General features: G+C 36.0%; 3 protein-coding genes and 1 long non-coding RNA gene across 5 annotated transcripts; 2 read left to right on the forward strand and 2 right to left on the reverse strand.

The window, feature by feature from the left end:
• Nucleotides 1–336: 336 nt before the first annotated feature.
• LOC140750286 (uncharacterized) lies at nucleotides 337–2,121 on the reverse strand. Its single transcript, XR_012103190.1, has 2 exons — nucleotides 1,719–2,121; nucleotides 337–1,541 (listed from the first exon to the last, which is right to left on the reverse strand). It is a non-coding gene; the product is annotated as an uncharacterized LOC140750286 (long non-coding RNA).
• Nucleotides 2,122–2,483: 362 nt separating this feature from the next.
• Nucleotides 2,484–5,711, forward strand: LOC140750318 (acyl-coenzyme A diphosphatase NUDT19). Its single transcript, XM_073083778.1, has 5 exons — nucleotides 2,484–2,849; nucleotides 3,376–3,520; nucleotides 4,761–4,958; nucleotides 5,199–5,406; nucleotides 5,500–5,711. Exons 1-5 carry the CDS (start codon nucleotides 2,542–2,544, stop codon nucleotides 5,709–5,711), a joined length of 1,071 nt encoding a protein of 356 aa, XP_072939879.1. The 5' UTR covers nucleotides 2,484–2,541.
• A 138-nt stretch (nucleotides 5,712–5,849) lies between these two features.
• Nucleotides 5,850–8,742, forward strand: fray (oxidative stress responsive kinase frayed). Its single transcript, XM_073083766.1, has one exon. It carries the CDS (start codon nucleotides 5,850–5,852, stop codon nucleotides 7,317–7,319), a length of 1,470 nt encoding a protein of 489 aa, XP_072939867.1. The 3' UTR covers nucleotides 7,320–8,742.
• Nucleotides 8,743–11,999: 3,257 nt separating this feature from the next.
• Frmd5 (FERM domain containing) lies at nucleotides 12,000–20,194 on the reverse strand. Of its 2 annotated transcripts, none has more exons than XM_073083792.1 (12): nucleotides 19,837–20,194; nucleotides 19,607–19,711; nucleotides 19,466–19,508; nucleotides 18,752–18,928; nucleotides 17,867–17,967; nucleotides 17,212–17,352; nucleotides 16,740–16,892; nucleotides 16,030–16,118; nucleotides 15,206–15,341; nucleotides 14,713–14,794; nucleotides 13,393–13,584; nucleotides 12,000–12,813 (listed from the first exon to the last, which is right to left on the reverse strand). In XM_073083792.1, exons 1-12 carry the CDS (start codon nucleotides 19,924–19,926, stop codon nucleotides 12,467–12,469), a joined length of 1,656 nt encoding a protein of 551 aa, XP_072939893.1. In that variant the 5' UTR covers nucleotides 19,927–20,194; the 3' UTR covers nucleotides 12,000–12,466. The 2 variants fall into 2 exon arrangements, with proteins under 2 accessions (XP_072939893.1, XP_072939886.1); XM_073083785.1 differs by having other exon boundaries at nucleotides 14,698–14,794.
• Nucleotides 20,195–21,135: the final 941 nt, after the last annotated feature.

Below are 21,135 nucleotides of genomic sequence, written 5' to 3' on the forward strand. Positions count from 1 at the left end.
TTAACTTTAACTCAGGCTCAAAACAAGCTCAGAAATTAAAAGTATAAAGCCACTCAAGTACTCCGTTTATGAAAGGAAATTAAAAATATATCAAAAAGCCTTTAAAGCTCAGCAGCTCTTGACTATATTATAAATAAATTACTCTAAAATAAACTATTAATTTACCGTAAATTTGGCTACTTGACACTTTTTGGGAAAGTGTTTTAATGAATTAGTATACGTATTATATATGCCTTTCATTGATCACTTTTTCGAAAAAAGGGCTATTTATTAATAAAAAACAAAGTTTCTTTACGGTGAACGGAACGTCGCGTTAAATCAGGCGGTCAAGTGTCATTTTGTGGCGAAACGTCATTATACTGTAAACAAACAACGCTCGGAAGAAAATAGGGAGTTATTTAGCTTTTATAACTAAAATTGAAATAAATGACAAGTTATAAGACGTGTGCAGTGACGATGTGTACAAGTACGATCGCTAAATATCCTAACAAATTTGCTTATACACGTTCCGAAGCCGAAATCTCATAAACGTTAAAAGAACTTGCAGACAGAGGATTCAAACATATAATAGAAGTATTAATGAGAAAAAAGAATAAGGAGTGATTCCTCTACTCTAAATCATCAAAGCCGGATGTAATCAGAACAAAACAGCAAGTTAATGTATTCATATATTATAAAGATGTCTACGATAAGAATAGAGTTAGAATAGTATTAGTTAAGAATAGAATAAATGAATTAAAAGAAGTCTACGAGAATTCTCTATTTTAAGGCCTCATTCTGTAATTAATAAGAAACAAACTATTTCGATGACTGAGTTATTATTACTTGTGCACGGATTGACTTACAGGACTGTATAATTAAAAATACATGATTTGCTAATTTTAATCTTTTATTAACCGACTGCTTTGTTTGTTAGGTTTATATGGGTCTATTATTGCGGACACACCGTAGAACTGTTGTATATATTTATCATTATATGTTACATTTACAATATTTACTACAAATAATCTCAAAGCATTTTGAAGCTGTTATTTTCTTCTATATTGAAGCTCTTGCTAAGCTGAACTTTTGTGCTGCTTGAGTATGTACTTTCTTCATTTTTAAAATTATTTTCTGTAACAACTAGATATATAATTTTTATCATTGTCATTTTGAGAAATCTGTAGTGCAATAACAGCAACTGTATGGTCATTTTCCTTCCTTCGTGTTGTTGGGTAGGTTACTCAAGTAAAGAACTACTATTTCCCATTTCCTTTACTTTATGTACTTCAGAGTGCTGACCACCTTTGAATCTTTTGGTTCCTCACTTTCTATGACTCCACATTAAAAATGCTACTGCATGTTTGCTGCATCCTTGGGAGGCAGGATAGTCATCACATTTAATAATACTTTGTTTTTCATATACAGTCATGGACACTGAGCATGACTTTTGATGTACCTTGTATTCAGGACAACTTTTACTTTTCATGAAACACAAACTTGCCTGCCTCTTAAACTGCACATACCCTATAGCGTCGTTACTATACGACTGTCGCGAAGATCTGAAAATATAAATATAATCAATAAATAACCTTAAAGCAGTTCACATAAGAATATAAGTATAGTTTAAAAAGCTTGATAATCACTTAAAGACAACCTTTCTTCTATTGGAAATCGGTTAAGAAATGTTTTAACTGTCCGAAATGATTAAATGTAAATATAAAGAATATTTTACTTACGTTGTTTATTTGTGATTTCCATAGGTTATTTCACGGAAGTTTTTGTATTCATTTTTATTTATTGCATTATATATCTTCTTTAAGCAGATTCACGCTATCAGCTTTAATATACTGTGGATTCATTTCGGTTCACAACATAAATTCAACCAACTCTAACAGCAAACGATATCATTTTTATTTGTCTTGTTTATTATGCATGTGGTGACGTCACATGAAGTTTAAGGCAGCACTGTCGCCGTTTTGGGATTTAAAATCCACAGATAAATAATCGAAAATTTCTTTTAAAAAATTAAAATACTTAGAACGTATTAAAAATTAAACTAAATACTGCATAATTTATGTTTACTTATAAGCTAACATATTGGATATATTTCATATTTTATTGTTAAAACTGTCAAGTACCCAATTATTACTGAATCCTTTTAATCCTTTACTCAGTTATAAATAAAAGCAACTTTCCAGTAGGCACAAATTTAGATGAGCTAAAATAACACTAATAACTAACTAAAATTATATTTAAATAAGTGTAATTTTAACAACATTTGCAATATCAAAACGCAAAAATGTACTCTTCTCTATTTAAAAAAAAAGAAATAGTGAATGTCAAGTTGTGCTATTTTTATATTCTGTAGTTTCATCAAAAACCAGTCGCTGCAGATGTAAAAACAAACTTATCATTGATCATATTAGATAACGCAATACCGAATTCATCCACACTTGTAATCTCACAAATAACTACGTAAGTTTCGTTGTTACACTTATAACCCCAGTCCGCAGTTGGTAATACGTGCCTAGATAGGATCGGCATTCGTCGCCTGAAATTATGAATAGGGCGATTAGAAAATGTTGGCGCGACTCAGCTTCTTTGATAGTGTTAGCTAAGCGATATCGAGAGCCTGAGTCGAGTGTTTGCTCTGCCGGTAATTACGACATCTTATTGCAGACTCGTACGAGTCGCGCGTCGTTCCCGAACAGTGTAGTGTTCCCCGGCGGGCTGTGCGAGGCGGCCGACGGCGCCGACCGTTGGTTGCGACTTTTCGCTGAGTTCGGCTACTCTCAGCGCGACTTCGACGCCCTACATCGCGCCGGAGCACCCATCACACCGATTTTCGGAAACAACCCTGTACAAAGGTATAGTTCAGCGGTTTCGCGTGCACTTGAAGATAACCAGATTGCTAGAACCGAGTTGTTAGAAATTACTGTGACATACTTTAATCTCTGTCATAACTTATTAGTAATCATTATCATGCTATTTTGCAAGTCATATTATATAGAAGCATATGTGTAGAGTAAAAATCGTAACATATGTTTTGTTTGCAATATTTGCCTTCCTAAAATGTTTTAAAAAATATGTTAAGGGTTGAATATTAGTTGGTACTAATTAATGTTTGTACTGTGTAATATGATCTGAAACCCGGAAGGTTGTGAGTTCATATCTTAGTGGGGCAGACAAGTAATTGTTGAATTTTAATTACTGCGTTGGGTCACCATGCTTGTTTACTTTACTTTATTTCTGTTTGTGGCACCCATATTATTAGGCATAGGAGGTATTAAAGCAGTTTTTTTAAGTATATGCTATACATTGTATATTTTCCTGTGTTCTCTACTCAGTGAAGTAGTTCGTTGACATGTTGATAGTCTAAATCTCATTCTTCAGGCATATTGCTTTACGGATAACTGCAATACGAGAGACCTTTGAAGAGTTGGGGCTCCTGCTCTGTAGTACTGAAAATAGGAACAATCGGGATGGCTTGTGGGCTAGTGTTGTAAAAGATGTTGATCTAAAATACTGGCAAAGTCAGGTGAGAGATATTGGGGAATGGGTGCTTTCTCATTTGAATTCAATCTCATGTTCAATTGTTTGGGTCCTCGCATCTCACTCAGATGAATGTATTAATGTCATATGTATTAACGCTAGAAAATTCTAACCAAATTTTCTTATTTCCTCATCTGTCTGAAAATATTATTCATTTCCAATTTAATTTTGTATCATAACTTGTAAAATACATTTAATTTCCTCATGTAATGAAATAAACTTTCTATTATGTGTTATACATCATCATCATCATCATCATCAACCCATTATTGTCCCACTGCTGGGCACGGGTCTCCTCTCAGAATGAGAAGGATTAGGCCATAGTCCACCGCGCTGGCCAAGTGCGTATTGGTAGACTTCACATACCTTTAAGATTTTTTTTATAAATCTCTCAGGTATGCAGGTTTCCTCACGATGTTTTCCTTCACCGTTTAAACAAGTGATAATTAATTTCTAATACGCACATAAATTTGAAAATCAGAGGTGCGTGCCTGGGATTTGAACCTCGGACCCCTCGATCGAGAGGCTGCGTTTCTTAACCACTAGGCTATCACTGCTATACAATGTGTACAATGTGTTATACATTTTAACACAATTAATTAATTCTCACAAAAAAGAGTTTCTCTAAGGTACTAAAACACAAATTATACATTTCTAATCTCTAATACTTCAACTAATTTTAATTAACATATTACATTTAAGTTAGTTAGTGCTACTATTTGCATTTTAAATAGTGATAATCCTGTTTATTTTTTTTAGTTTTCTTATGCCTAGTTATTCCATTTCAGTATTTAAAAGCATGTTTTATTAATATATAGTATATTTTATCCTCTTTCTAAAAGGAAAATGTGTGTTATGCTGTTTTATTTAGCTTAGTTCTTGAAGGTAAAGATGACCGATTTGTTTTATAAACACTTAAAATATAAAAAACATCAATTCATAGATACATTTAAGCAACTATAAATAATGTCTACTATCTAATATTTAACTTGTGCGAGATTCTTAAAAAAAATGCTTATGTAATAAATTGATATTACCTACTAACCATTTGATGAACTGTTTAATGTTGAATGTTTTGTTATATATTTTATATAATTTACTATAGGCATTTTTAAGAACATATTAGACTTATATTAGATTCAAGTTAAAAAGCATATGGAAACATTCCGGACAGACACCTGCACTATTAGAGTTACTTAAGACTTAAACTTTAATTTCTATTGCAGGTGACCAAGGATCCCCAAGAGCTCTTCAGTCTCTGCAAGGAGTACAATTGTTACCCAGATATATGGTCGCTACACCATTGGAGTAACTGGCTGACACCTGCAAGAGTTCCCAAGCGTTTTGAAACTGCATTTTTTATAACTGCCTTGGAAAGAAAACCAGAAGGCATTGAAAGCAGCCCGGAAGTTGTTAAAACAGAGGTAAGAATTGTGTGGATGCCTCAAAGTCTAATCTCTATCGTAAGGAGTACCATACATTTCCAAATATATGGAAAATATAATAGTGATTTTATTTATTTTTCTGTTGCCAATTAATAATTGTAGATATTTCTTAGAAGTAAGCAAAAATATTAAACTCATATTTAATTAGTTTCTTAAATTAAATCTTTAACGTAAGAACAAAATTTGCTCACTCAATGTATGCAATTTTCATGATTACAGTGGGCAAATCCTTCAAACGTACTTGATAGAAGTTGTAGAAAAGAGGTGCTACTTTATCCACCACAGGTCTATGAGCTAAATCGCCTCAATTGTTTTCCTCGTATTGAGGACCTGATAAAGTTTGCCAAAGAGAGGAGTTGCTTAGGTAATGAACTGCTCTACCCCATTGGTCTCAGAGCCAAAAATGGACTATTGCACTTATTGCCAGGTAAGATACATTACAACTTTTAGAAAAAAGAATAACATTACAATGCATTACATAAATTTTACAGATTGTTTGCATAATGTGATATAATTTCAGGTGACCACCTTTACCCTTCGACTGTAGATTATTATGATCCAAAAATAGTTGAAATAAATAGCACCATCGAAGAGCTATTTGAAGAAAACCAATCATTTCATCGTTTTGTATGTCAAGGCACACTAGATAAACTAGTGATACGGAACTATACACCTGTAAACCATGTCAATATGGGAGACAAAGTCATCACAGTGAAACTCACTATTCATTAAATATCACTTGAATATACATATTTTGTCATACTGTCTACATATTTTATCGAATTGCCTTATTAAGGCTTAGCAATAGTAATATTGTACTGATCGTACAGTTTAAGTTTAATTGACAATAACCTGTAGCGACAACCCAAAATGGCAGGCTCAGGTCATACATGGCCCAATAGTCAAGATGACTATGAACTCTTAGAAGTGATTGGTTGCGGTGCTACTGCAGTAGTACACGCTGCTTATTGCCAGCCGCGCGGCGAGAAGTGTGCCATTAAAAGAATTAACTTGGAAAAATGGAACACCTCCATGGATGAATTACTGAAGGAAATCCAAGCGATGTCCAGCTGCAACCATGAGAATGTGGTAACGTACTATACCAGCTTCGTTGTTAAGGAAGAATTGTGGCTCGTGCTTAGACTTCTAGAGGGAGGGAGTTTATTAGACATCATAAAACACAAAATGAGGATCTCGAATTGCATACACGGTGTTTTTGATGAAGCAACTATCGCTACTGTGTTGAAGGAGGTCTTGAAGGGTCTCGAATATTTCCATCAAAATGGTCAAATTCACAGAGATATCAAAGCCGGTAATATTCTACTAGGTGATGATGGAACTGTTCAAATTGCAGACTTTGGGGTGTCCGCTTGGCTTGCCACCGGACGTGACTTGTCGCGACAAAAAGTACGACATACCTTTGTAGGCACACCCTGCTGGATGGCTCCAGAAGTCATGGAACAAAATCATGGTTACGACTTTAAGGCTGACATTTGGTCCTTCGGAATCACTGCCATCGAAATGGCAACGGGAACGGCCCCCTATCATAAGTATCCGCCGATGAAAGTGTTGATGCTCACCCTACAAAATGATCCGCCCACCTTGGACACCGGTGCCGAGGAAAAGGATCAATACAAGGCCTACGGCAAAACGTTCAGAAAAATGATATCGGAATGCCTACAGAAGGATCCAACCAAGAGGCCCTCCGCCACGGAGCTACTGAAACATTCGTTCTTCAAAAAGGCGAAGGATCGAAAGTACCTGGTGCAAACTCTGGTATCGATCGGGCCGAGCATGGAGACGAGGGTGCACAAGGCGAGCAAGCGGCAGCCCGGCACCTCCGGGCGCCTGCACCGCATGGAGACCGGCGAGTGGGTGTGGGAGAGCGAGGAGGAGGACGAGGACGAGGAGGGCGAGGCGGGCCGCGACCGGCCCATGAACCAGCTCGCGCGCGCGGACTCCTCCGACAGCGAGAGCGAGGGCGAGGCGCGCGCCGGCTTCACCATCGGCTCGCTGGGCGCCGAGGAGGCGCCGCAGATCAACCTGGTGCTGCGCATGCGCAACAACCGCAAGGAGCTGAACGACATCCGCTTCGAGTTCGCGCCGGGGAAGGACTCCGCGGACGGCATCGCCACGGAGCTGGTGGGCGCGGGGCTGGTGGCGGCGCGCGACGCGGACACGATCGCGGCGCAGCTGCAGCGGCTGGTGGACGCGCACCTGTTCCCGGCGGGCGAGCCGGCCGCGCGCACGCTCACCTTCCGCCTGGACTCGCCCGACCCCGCCGAGCCCGCCGACGAGAAGGGCCTCATCGGCTACGCGCAGCTGTCCATCGTCGATTAGTCCCGCCCGCCGCGCACCGCCGCTTCCTCACCTCTCGATTGTGTCACGGACGCTTCCTTTCCGACTTTAGTTTCAGCCTCTTCTTTTCGAAACGGGCCCGATCTTGTGTTTGAAAAATAACTTCCTACTTTCTGTGTAAAATTATCTTTAACCTGATTTATAAAAATGGATGTTTCGGTAAACGAATGTGTCCTCCGTACCCTGCCCTTTCGATCGCCCGCTTCTGGAAATGTACCCCGAGCCTCCTTCCCGACCAACCGATGGACAATAATGTAGTGGTGGAACACCGTGCGCCATCTCATTCTTAGCCTAGGCTATGTTAGTATCGTAATAATTGTAATCGCTACTATGTATAACTGTCATGATTACGCTGTTTTAATGTATCTACATATATTATGGGTGGATATGGATTTAATTTAGATATATGTACCTACCTTTACTGTTTATAGCTCAAGTGGATGTAAAATTTTATGTATAAGGGTGAATCTGAATTTATAAGAATTTATACACTAATATAGTCGTGTTTATTTCGCTGCTCTTACTTTAAAACACTGTAATTGATGATAAATTATTTTTAGTATGCAACATGTATGTAACATGTAATCAATATATGTAGTAGAGTGAAATTTTATTGAACTATAGGTTCGAGCTCCTGTATGTGCGACTGTAAGGATTGGAACTCATGATTCGCACTATTTCGAATGCAAGGATGCGCTCACACAGCAACACACTTGTGAACGTTCACATAAAAACGTTTACTATGCGTAGAAGTGCGGTCCAATCCAACCTTATTATATTAGACACCTATTTATACTTTAGTACCTCCCAAAGGTCGTTTATAGGAGTGCCATATTTAGAACTTCTAAATATGTAGACAAAGTTGTATTAATCATGCATATAAATGTATGTGTTAATAATATTCTGCAGGTGATGTAGTAATTGAACGAAATCTAATATAATATATTGAGGTAACGAATATTACATCTGTATTATATATGTATATATTTAAAAGTATATTCACCTGGTAGACTTATAAATTTTTGTATTCATGAAGACTGTTTGGCATTAATGTATTTTGCACAATGCGAACTGTGAATCCTAGCGCGCTGAGCGCCATCAATGATTTAATCAATTACATGTCATTTATTTGATATCTAGCGAGACTATGTGTATGTATGATGTATTTGTTAGATATAGTTACTGTTTTTTCCGATGATGTACGTCTGTTCTGACAATACACGGTATACGCTGAAACAAGGGCCTCGACTCTCGACCCCTGCGCATACGCAATCACCCGGCAGTCGTTACAGTGTTTATATTTAAAACTAGCAGACTATATATGCACTAAGATATGTTTTTTACGTTGTTACTTGTTTGTTGCTTATTTTGGAATTATTTTTGAAATAATAAAACATAAAATTGACTTCGGCAGGATGTTTTATTAAAACCTCTAGATTTTCCAAAATCTTACATATTAGGTAATGGTAGCTAGATAGCTATAATTTATATTAATTATAATTTGTGTTCGCTTATTCGTACAGTGTTCACGTTTGAAACTATTGCAGCGGCCTAGCTCAGCTAGCCGCGTCCTACTGGTATGTCTACAAAGCATTTAGGTAATATAAGTTGTATGACTTAGAAATTTTATCAAATTAAATATAAACTGATAAAACTGGAACAATTTTGGCCTCTATACATTACAGTCAGTCGCTATAAAAATACATTTCTTGGAATATATTAGCGTACAGGCGTATTACAATAACTATAAAGTGTAGTTCTTAATCCTATTTGCAATAACTACTCGGCTAATGGGTTGCGCAATAAGCGGTTTTAATATAAAAATAAAATTTGTACACATACGAACTTAACCTCATAGCGTGTTGGTCCACTGTCAAACAAATTATTATGGCAACACTCATTGGCGTGATCAGTGCTTTAACACATCTGGAGAAGAGAGATATTCATCTCTATGGCATTCACAACAAACGTCTTATTCGCGTAATGGAGAGAGCTTCTCGAACAGGAATAAGCGAGTGCAATTGTACAATTTAATTAATCGCCCACGTACAAATTAGGGCAATTGTCTGAAGGCGCACTCGAACTTATTAAATAGATGACATTAATTAATTCGTTGTACGAATAAAGTTTGCGTGCAAAATGTTCCAATCTGAGAACATTGTACAAGCAAACTGGTCGCGTTCATAACAAATTATTAATGCTGCGTACAAAAAGTTTTAGATAACTAAATTTGCTAGTATAAGATTTCAAATTTTAATTGACTACGATCAACTAGATATTTTAAAAATTAAATGATACGGTAAAGCTTTAAAAATGAATTTTAATGTAACAACACTGGCAATATCACACTTCTTTTACAATTATTAATTTGCGACGTTAAGACAAATAAATGCAACATTTGTCAAATTCATGTTCTTAAAAATATGTTATGAATGTACAGTACCTGTTTCGAAACTTGAGCTCAATAATACGATTCTATCAAACTCGAGTAATAGTCCAGCGCTCAAGATTCGTGACAGAATTTAAGTACATCAAATATGATTTGAAGAAATTCATGTTTTATCAATAAGTAACGCAACTATACAAACACGACATAGGAAGTCCGTAAAGAATCTACGTCAACATTTCAAATAATAGTTTCACGTTTTATTGTTGACGTCAGCTCTTTATTGGAACAAGTTACATCACTCAATTTCAGTCGTTAATGAGAATCATATAAACACATACGTCATCAATTTTGTATAAAATTCAGGCTGTCTGTAAACTAGATCTGTACATATACATAAGCGCGCACCAACTTTATTTGTAGTATACGTAACTATGTATATGCACGATATCTTTGTGTGCGCACTTCGAAATCCACGTGTGGGTACAAGTATGTTTGACTATGACGCTTGTGTATAAAGCTACGTCAATTTTTGCAGAGACATAACAACATAGATAAAGCCGATGTGCGCTGGTAAAATGCTTAATTGTTAATTTATATTAAGTATGGCAAGTCGGCATTTTATTTAAAGATGAAGTACAACCCCGTCACGGACCTTGACTCTCAAAAAAAGGAGATAATTTACGAGTAAGAGTACAAAAGTTCAAATTCAATGTTCGCGTGTATGAATTAGGTATATCCACTAACTAATTGAAATGTTCTTTGATCTGTATTCGGATATTAATAAACAAAAGCATTCTAACCAAAGCTAACAATGACTTCTTTACAAATTTTAATTCAGTTCCGTGACGACATTATTTGAATATTGGTCTATTTAAAGTTATATATAGAGTTGGTCTAGTGTACTGTTTTCAGATCTTTAACACTCGGAAATTACTTACATTACTTTATTTTAGTTAAGTACTTGTAATGATATTAACACAAAACACCAGTTTCACATATTCAATAATCAGAGTCAGATCTCAAACGTTTTTACAGCAATAAATAAGTTCATTGTGTGCTTTTAATAGTAGATAATTATAATTTTTCAGAAATATTTACAGTAAGTGACTAGGCGAAAAAAAGCATCTTAAGGCTATACCACACTCACTAATAAGGCGTTAGTATCCACTAGTGATGTAAACAATTTCAAATATAACAGACATAATTATATTAACATAATTATTACATTACTGTATAATAATATAAATGTTGATTACATACAGTCTGGAGGGTGTATGTGTATGGTGCTTTATTTTTACTGTATTGTTTTTCGACCTAAATGGCTTGACATATAAAATTAAAACAATGTTTCTATAAATTTAATTTCATTCAATAAAAAAACAAAGTCGAACGCTTGTTCGATTCATGTTTTAGATTTATTGAAACACTTTTTATACCTTATTGCTTTTACGTCTTCTGTACGATAAAATGTGGCAGAATAATTCTTTAAAGTTATAATTTATAACTTTACCCATGAAGACACAAGTAATTGAGGATTTAAATTCAATTTAAATGAAACATTCAAATTGTAAAAATATGACTTATGATAATTGACTTATTTGGGTTTGTTAAGTCTTCTTCGTGCTTCCAAAAAGTATTTTCTGTCGAAATATAAGTATATTCATATAGATCATTATTCATATCATTCAGAACTCATTGAGACTACAGATAATGTACACCCTCCACATATTTCAACACCACATCTTAACAAACACGTTATAAATTCTAAATAACATAAATTTGTACCAATTGAAAATCGCGTTATGTTATAATTGATCAAACAGCAATTATTTTTTGGGATATAAAAAAAAGATTAATGGAATATTAAAAACTCTTAACATGTTATTAAAAAAATGAAAAGCTCATTTATATGAAAAACTATAACTGAATATATTTATAGTTATTGAATACGATAAAAACTTATCGTGGAAAGACTCAATCACAATAGTTTATTGAGAAATTCGTAAAGAATATACCAAAATAAATTATAAAAATAAATTATATCCTATAATATGAAAATAAATGCATAATCAATTAATAAAAATAAAACAATCAAAACTGGAATCCTTAATTAAATGCAGTATCAAGCATTTCAAACATAGATCAAATTAGTAAGCGTAACAAAATAAATATCTTTCAACTTAAAACAAATAATAAAATGTGTCAAAAATTAAAAATGTCATATAACTAAGTAAATTAAGTAAAATTAAGTGGAATGTTAAGCGTTTCATAACGATATAGAAAAATAATATGAGATTCATCAACACATGAATGTGCATTAAGGTACACTTCGGCACTTTAACAGTATGATGTACGTGAAGAACTTAATAATTTGTGCATTTTAAAAAAGATAAAGCGTGAGCGTACGTATCTATCACAAGGGTTGTGCGTAAAAAGTACATAAACAAGCTTAGAAATAATCGATTGTACTATATAAAAGCGCATAGTTAAGTAAATTAACAATACGTATATTTCGGTGCAAAATTTACAAAATATTCTGGACCGAATTGTAAAATCCGGCGCCGTCGGGCGAACGTTTCGGAAGCCGAGGAGCTCCTCCCCCGTCGATCGAGACCGGAGCCGACACACCGAACCGTCCCTAACACGGCACGCACGCAACGGACTCCAGTAAAAGCCGCCGGGCGAAATCCAAAAATAGGTCCGAAAAATTTGACACCTCGGAATCGACCCTCGGCCGGAATCAGAAGAGCTCGAGGAGCTTGCGCTTGAAGTAGTCCCGGAGCGGCGCGTAGTAGTGGTGCTTGAGGGCGAGCAGGTCGGGCTGGCGCTTGAGGGCGCGCAGGGGGGGCCAGTCCGTCTCGAACAGCAGCACGGCGGCGGCGGCCAGCGCCAGCCACACCAGCGCGAAGGCGGCGGCGAAGGCGCGCGCCGGGCTGAAGGGCCGCGGCGCCGCCAGCCGCCAGTCGTCGCCCAGCGCGCCGCCCAGCCCGCCGCCCAGCGCGCCGCCCATCGCGCCGCCCAGCGTGCCGCCCGACTCCGTCGACGAGTGCTCGAACGGGTCCCGCGTGCTGAACTCCGTGCACGCACCTACATTCACCATAGACACATTATAAATATACCTCATTATAAAAAATAAACCCTAAACTTTAATATTAATATTTTAAAAAACACATTTTCGCGTAGAAATAATATAAGACAGAATATGTGTAGAACCTATTGACTACTTTCTACTACATTCTGTACCTTTTTTTTGTTATCGAGGAGGAAATTTTCAAAAGGTACATGGTGCCGTGGGAGCGAGACGGGGTTATGTGGGATTTTTAACGCACTAAATTATTAAATTATTAAAAACGCCGCCGTCCTTCTAGAGGTCGTTTGCTAGACGGTTCGATCTCCCACTCTCGCCGCCCGCAATCCTGGAGCCCCCATTTAGTCGCCTCTTAAGACAAGCTAGGGATACTGTAGCCTTATTCTGGTTCCGGAGCTACCAGGTACATTCTGTACCTACCTACTGTTTAAAATATTAAAAAAAACTCAACATAATAAATTTATCGGATAATTAGAAGCCTATACTCTAATATGGCTATTTTCTAAACTGCCTGTTATAATGACGACATGTTTTTGTATGTTGCTCATCATCAAAGAAAGTTATTCCGGAGCTCTCACCGGCAGTCTTGGGCTCCTCGGCGACGGCGCGCAGATGGTCGCAGCAGGCGAGCGCGATGTCGACGGCGGGCCCGGCCAGCAGGCAGCCGCCGTCGCACGCGTCCTCGCCCCCGCCCCCGCCGCCCCCCGCACCGCCCGCGCCGCTCTCCTCCAGCGGCGCGCTGTGCGTCGATCGCGGTAGGCTGCTGTAACCTGCCAATGGAATAGGTGGTAGAACCCTTTGTGGTTCGACTCCGGCGGCACCACCGCCACACCTATTTCTGCCTAATAACAGCAGTGTTAAGCGCTGCTGAGTTCCGTTTTGAAGGGTGTGGTAAGGGCGACATACTTTGGCGGCAGTAGCCACTTACCATCAGGTGGACTGCATGCTCATCTGTTACTCCTATATTATATATAAAAAAAACTCGTATTTTAAAGTTACACCTACGGTCGTTTGCCCACCGCACCGTCACCGAGCCGATACCAAGAACGAGATTATTTTGGGGCTGATTTCAATATGTCTTGACGGCGATAGTTCGTCCACCGCAAGCGATATCGGCGGTTTATTTTGTTCCTGCTGTCACGCGCGTGACAGCAGTGTATGAACAAGTTCAATGTGTTTTATATTGCCGGCACATCAGCCCGTCAAAATCTCGGTGCCGATCTAGCGGTCACGCCGATCTACTCGAATTATCTGCGGCCGGGATGACGGTGCTCGGGTGACGGACGTGCGGTGGACAAGCGACTATAGTATATGTATGTACGCTACTTCGGCGCAGTCATTAATTATTGGTATCGGCTAGGTGACGGCGGCGGTGGACAAACAGCGTACTTTTTAGAGAAAAATATACAAGATAAATTGTGGGCAATTTATGGGATATCAAGCTACTATTGTATTTTAAAAGTAATACCTCTTATTTCATATACAAGTACATAGTCACATAATGTTATCCAGATTTTACCCTGATGGTAGAACCCTTTGTGGTTCAAATCCGGCGGCACCCCCGCCACATCTATTTCTGCCTACTAACAGTGTCAAGCGCTGCTGTGTTCTGATTTGAAGGGTGTGGTAATGGAGACATACTTTTCCAAGACGTTCCAGCTTAGTCCTCAGGGAAAACGATGCATCTGTGGTCGACCTCAGGTAGGAATATGTAATCCTATCTGGGCTCGATTGCATATGACCATGGGCGGCAGTAACAACTTACCATCAGCTGGACTCATCAGGTGCTCTTCTGCTACTCCTATTTTCTTAAAAAAACAAAAAATATCTATAGTCTAAACTTCTAGTAGGATAACCATGATACAATTGGTCTTTCTATTTACCTTTAAAATGCTTACCAAAATCACCGGTCATGGGCGTTGACGGAGTAGCGGGTACACTGGAAGCTTTCCTCCTGCCGCCCGTACTTGAACCCTCCTCCTAGGAGATTTCATTATTATTTTTTATATTTTCAAGTATATTTAACACTACTCTTTATTAATATACACATAATAAACTGTTAACCTTATATACCAAAGATTATGTATTCATGCCATAAAATTTAGTATTAACTTAAAAATCATATGTTCAGTTTGTCAAAATCTTGAACAACAGATTGTCGATATTCCCTTGAATACAAATTTGTCCTTACAAACTGTATATATTTAAGTACTGTATAATTTAAGTTTCTCTCAATTTTAGCATACAAATATAAATTCACTTAGCAGATATATATTTGTTTTAAGTTAGAATGACCATAATATCTGTCAGAACACCAAAAATACCTCACATGATATAATTTATAAATAAATGAAATATAATCCGGCTCGAGGGACCAAAAGCAATGTGTACCTGCGAGTCCCTCGGCGCCAGCAAGCCGTCGCGCTCGAGGATCTCGCGCTCGGTGCGGCCCACGTACTTGAACTTGGTGCCCCACGAGAACAGCCCGCCGCCCGAGTACACGCACGCGTCCGACGACGACGCCAGCCTGCACACAACACACACACACATCACAACAAAACTGGACGAAGATATGCAAAATAGATCCAACCACAAAAACTAGCTTTTGAGAAAATAGGTCGTTTAGTAAAAGTTAAATTGCTTAATTTATGGTTGGTATCACTGATATCGGTATATTTCAAAAGAAAAAATGTACCATGCTACTTGAACACTTTTTACATATACGAAAGTTGATGTGGAGATGCCATTTGTGATAGTAATTAAAAACCGGTTTTTATGGGTTGGATCAATTTTGCATAACTACGTCGAACTGTAATTGGCAGCCTTCATGTAGTGCAATGCGTGTTGCTGTAGTAGATCATCATCATCACCCCATTACTGTCCCACTACTGGGCACGAGTCTCCTCTCAGAGAGAGCAGGATTAGGCTATAGTCCACTGCGCTGGCCAAGAAAATCAGGACAAATGAAAAATCAGAGGTGCCTGTGAAAAATCAGGTGCGATTTGAACCTTGGACCTCTCGATCAGAAGACGTTTTCTTAATCCCTAAGCTATCCCTGATTAGTTATAGCACAATAATTCATTCATTTATAATAACTTTTAACATTAGTTAAGAGTGAGTTACTTGATTTATTTGTTATACAGAATATTAGTACGATACAAATAAATTATATTAGATTTTAAGTGTGCAGTTGAAAATAATTATATAAAACTTACGTAAAAAATAGCATCTGTTCTATGGCACAACACCACACGTGTCGACATGATGCGCCGCTCGGGCACTTGAAACCAACCGTGTGCTTTTTCTGAAAAATAAACAGACAATTTATGAGATCTTATAACTTTTATATGCCACTTCCAAAAATCGAATTAAAACTATTCAATTTACGCCAATTTTTCAGTTTTTATTAAAGCATCGTATATTTTATTGGGTAATGCATCTATAACGAACCCTGAGGCCCAGTTTCCACCGAAAAGGAATATAAGAGGATGAAGATTAGATGTCAACAGCATTCAAGCGAGGAGAGATTCCATATTTTTGCATCGTAGATGTAAACGTTTAATAAAACATTACGCGACAAGCAGGGGAGCATATGAGCGGCACCGGCGCTGCCTTACCCAGCAAGCATGCTTTAAGTCTTGCGCTCTGCTCCGCTCGTTCCAGCTTACTTCTCCACTACGCATCGGAGCTACATTTCCACTGATGCCTATCTTGGTGGAAACTGACCCTAATTGGATTTAATAAAATGCAGTCACAAGGATCTCATAAACGACAATATGTATAATTAGCGACCATCATTATATTATAAAAAAGACAAAAGCAATAATAAATCTAAATACCAACTAGCCATTCACAGAGTTAAAAAATATAACTAAACCTATATATACCTATATATATATATATTGAAATAATAAAAATAACTCACTTCTGGATAGTTAAGATGAACGATAAACATACGACCCTCGAAATTGATTTTGTGAACCTCTGACCATTTGAAATGATGCGTTTTCCGACTGCCTTGAAACGTAAGGATACCACCGTGATTGATACCTAAATATAATTGATTGCCTCTGTGGTCCTGGACAAAAAACATACCTTTATTTAACTACAATAGAATTAAAGTGTAATTATTACCGTAAATTAATAAGTAATTAATTTTCCGTATAAAAGATATCAAGAATAATTCTTCGCAAAAACACTTTATTAATGTAGTACATTTTCAACAATTTGTAAATTACCATACAATTTCATAAAAATATATATATTAACATTAAAATACATATTAGTTGATCATTATCCGGCTCGAAGGACCATTTCATCTAGAATTGTGTCGATTCACAGACGAAATAACGAAACTAATACTACTACGTAATTTTATTATGTCGATTATATTGTACCTTGACGGGATGTGGGTCTACTCCGTATGTGTCAAGTTGGCAGGCGATTTTTAAGAACGATCTCTCAGCCTCTTGTGTAGACAAGCCTTTCACACCGCCCGTGCCGCCGGGGGTTCCTTCGACTGGTTCTCTATGTAACTCCTGAAAAAATATTGTAAAATTTGAATTTGATTACTACCAGCAAAATACCCTCATAAAATAATTTGTATAATGTGTCTAGTCTCTAAGTCAACCTAATAGTTAACCCTAATCTCTAATTATTATTAATTTGCTTCACTAATTATAAATGTTACATTGTTTAGAGGAAAATATTATCCTAAATTTTATTTTTTCCCAGTATGTGTACAAAAATAATACAGGGAAAATAATAAATTTAGTATTATCTAATACAAAATTTAGGATTCGTATTAATTAAAATGTATTACACATACATATTACATATTCCCATAAAATAGTAGTCAGTTCTTGAAAATGTTGGCTAAAATTTTGATTATTCTATCATCTTATATTTATAGATGGAGATGACTAAGTCATAGATCCAACATAATTGGAATGTGAAAAATTAGCACAATTTTACTATGCTAACAAAATATTGCATTGTAAATATCTAATCCAAATAAAGAACCCCCCTGAAATATCAATCCTGCTTTCTCACCTGTATCCTGCCCTCGATTGCGTCCGTTTGTCTCAATAAGAGCCTCATTTCAGTTACATAGTTCCCCACGTGGATGTTGGGATCATAATCACCAAGTTCAACTGGAAATAAATGAAAAAAAGCTTATTACTTCATTTCTATTTAGCCACATCAAAATATCTTATAAATATTGAAATTTTACATACAGATATTTAATTAATAAGGAAAAAAGTTAAGACATCTAATCATATTTAACTGCCAGTATTTTCATAAAATTTTATTAGCAATTTTAGCACCTTATGCAATATTAGATACATGATTCATTACAGAGTACTTGTGAAATTACTCCTTGTTCAAAATTACGCACTCAATAACAAGTGTTGTTTATTACAATGTTTTACAATGAGTTCATCAACAGAACTCTTTGTGATGAGTGTTTATTCATAAGCTGGAAGGACTCCAATAATTCCTATTATAAATATATATTCAGATTATTAACAAATATGTTAAGTTTACATTTAATCACTATTCTCTATTTTGAGAATATATAGTAATATTGCACAATACATATAAGTGTTATGTGAGTATGGATATACTAGTTATGGATATATAGCTTTTAGTTATGTGCCCATTAGAACCTAATTATTGCATGCTTAAATGTTAATAGAAAATTACAATGTTAAGAAACCTATATCCCTGAAAGTCCTTTAACAGAAAGTTTTAAAAGTTGTGTAAAGTTTACCATTCACACTTAGTCATTGGGTCACAGTGTGGTGGAATATGATTTAAAAGGTCACCCTCAGAAGGGAACTGTGTTCAGTATTGGGAAAAAATGGGTTCATTAATATGATCACAGTACCAAACTCAGTGATGGATCAATGTGTGGTGCAACGACAAAAAACTTACTTTGTATAATTAGGGCTCCCAACATCGCAGCCTCATTTGCGGTACAATACAACCTTCCATGCAATAAATCCCTTTTCAACTGAAGGTATATTTGAAACCTTGTCACATCCTCTTTGAGAAGCAGTGGGTTAGGGGGATAGAATTTAACTCGAAAACTAAATAAAATTGGAGATGCATCTGTAAAGTAATAAAAAATTTTATTAAGTCTTAAATTATGTATTTATAGGAATAGGTTTCAGGAACGTTGTGTATTAAAGAATACACAACATTCCTGAAACTTAAACTTAAAAGGGACTATGGAAAGTGTAATAATATTATCTAATTGGACTGTATCTATGAATAAATAATGCATAACAATTTACTGTTCATTGCCAGTATGCTGTACCAAAGTACAGGAACTCCCATAATCTTTAATTAATCTTAACAGAAAAAAAGACATTCTGTATATTCAATTGCCGGTAAAGTTAAAATTATTTTAGTATATTATTCTTTTCCAACTTACAGGTTTTACCATAGCAACAAATTATACTGTTGCCCTCCTATCTTGCTTGCAGTAGATTTATTAATATACATACATTGTAGTGCCACTTCCATTGAATTAAGAAAAAGGACACACTGTCAGAATACAATTCCAGTCATTATGATGTAAGTAGGTGTAGTGAATTACAAATAAAACCACTCATTGAATAAAATGAGAACAAAGTAGCTATTTACCTTTGACTTGCTTCAGTATTAACTTAGCTAAATGCAGCCAATGCTGGAAGTTTAAAAATTTATTTTAATAATAATCATATTAGTAAAAACAAAAAAAATACTACCAGCCATTTAATGCCATGATAAGAATTGATCACTTACTCTTTGGCCACCAGCATCGACATACCGAAGCCCAAAATAATCAGTTTCAGTAAGATTCAGCTGTTGACACACATGTTCTAATAAAAATTTTCCTTTGTAGCTAGGCTAAAAAAATGCAAGGGAATTATTTTTCGTTTTAAGAAATTATAATACTGAATAACACGGATTTATTCACTTTAAAGTATAAATAAAGACCTATATTTACATTTTAAAATCAGGCAAAAACTTACATGAAATTCACATTCTAATATCTCTGTATCTTCTAACAACCGCACGGTACATTTATAAACAATATTACTATCACCTCTGCTTTTGAACATTCTGATAAATCCTTTTCACAAATTCTATTCTATTTAAAAATAAATAAGGATTTTAGTATCATGTCACTATGCCTTGTTTTCATATAGCCTAAGCATTGATATATTAATTGAAACAACTGTTTTAAATTTGACAAGTTTGTAATAAAGAGGGAAATTAAGTGTAATTTCTTATCAAAATAACACCTCGCCTCTCTTCTGTTCTTTATTTTCCTACTTCTTGGCCAGGGCCACTTTATCAGTGATTGATGGATGATAGCAACCATAGACAAAAAAACCAAGAGTTTTACTTTTTTATATACACATTGTAGCTAAAATATTCAATCCAGAGACTACAGTGTACTCTGTGTAAATATAAACAATGAACTAATAATTTTGGTAATGTTATATAATTACATTAAACCTAAAATATAACATTTCATTGAGTTTATTTATATATTTAATTATTGCAATAATGTTGATAACAGTATTAATAAACGTACTTTTCGATTTCAGAACGTAAAATCTAAGTCCGGAAGTGACGTTGCACAATTTTAATGTGACCAGTATATGCGTGTGTTCCATAATTATAGGGAAAAGTAGTCTTTTTTTTACTCCCCGTAAATTATTTTTTATGACGCTATTGTAGCCTTGTAGCCTCGCGAGCTATTCGAATAAATAATCATACAAATGACATATATTTCCTTTCTTTACAAGTTATGTCCTAATTTCTTCATTTTAGAAATTATTTAAAGAAAATCTTATCTTCCTAAAAGGTATAGTTTTCTATGTTTATAGTTCAGTTCAACTTTTATATCTATACTTAATAATCAATCTAGTTTCGGTCTTCTTAGCGTATTATTTTTCTTTTTTGCAGCCAGATTTTTGTTATTTTTATAATTTATTTTTTTTACTGTCCCGATACACTCCTATAAACAAATTATTCTAAAATTCATATGGCAGTACGAGGTGGACATCCGAAGTTTACGTACCTTTTAAAACATTTTTTAAATTAAAGACCTCAAGGGTGAATTTCTTTTCTCGCAATATTTTCCGTCACGGTTAAAGCAAGTGATAATTCATTTTTAATACAGACATAACTTTGAAAAATCGTGCGTGCCTGAGATTTGAAGCACACATTGGACCTCCCAATTTGGAGTATTGGGAGGTCGATTTTCAGTCACTAAGCTGTTTCTATAGGCTGTCGATTGTTAGAAATATATTCAAATTATA

The sequence above is a fragment of the Epargyreus clarus genome, unplaced genomic scaffold, assembly GCF_041222505.1.
Source record: "Epargyreus clarus isolate Ecla_fem2 unplaced genomic scaffold, WU_Ecla_fem_2.2 ptg000003l, whole genome shotgun sequence".
NCBI lineage: Eukaryota > Metazoa > Arthropoda > Insecta > Lepidoptera > Hesperiidae > Epargyreus > Epargyreus clarus.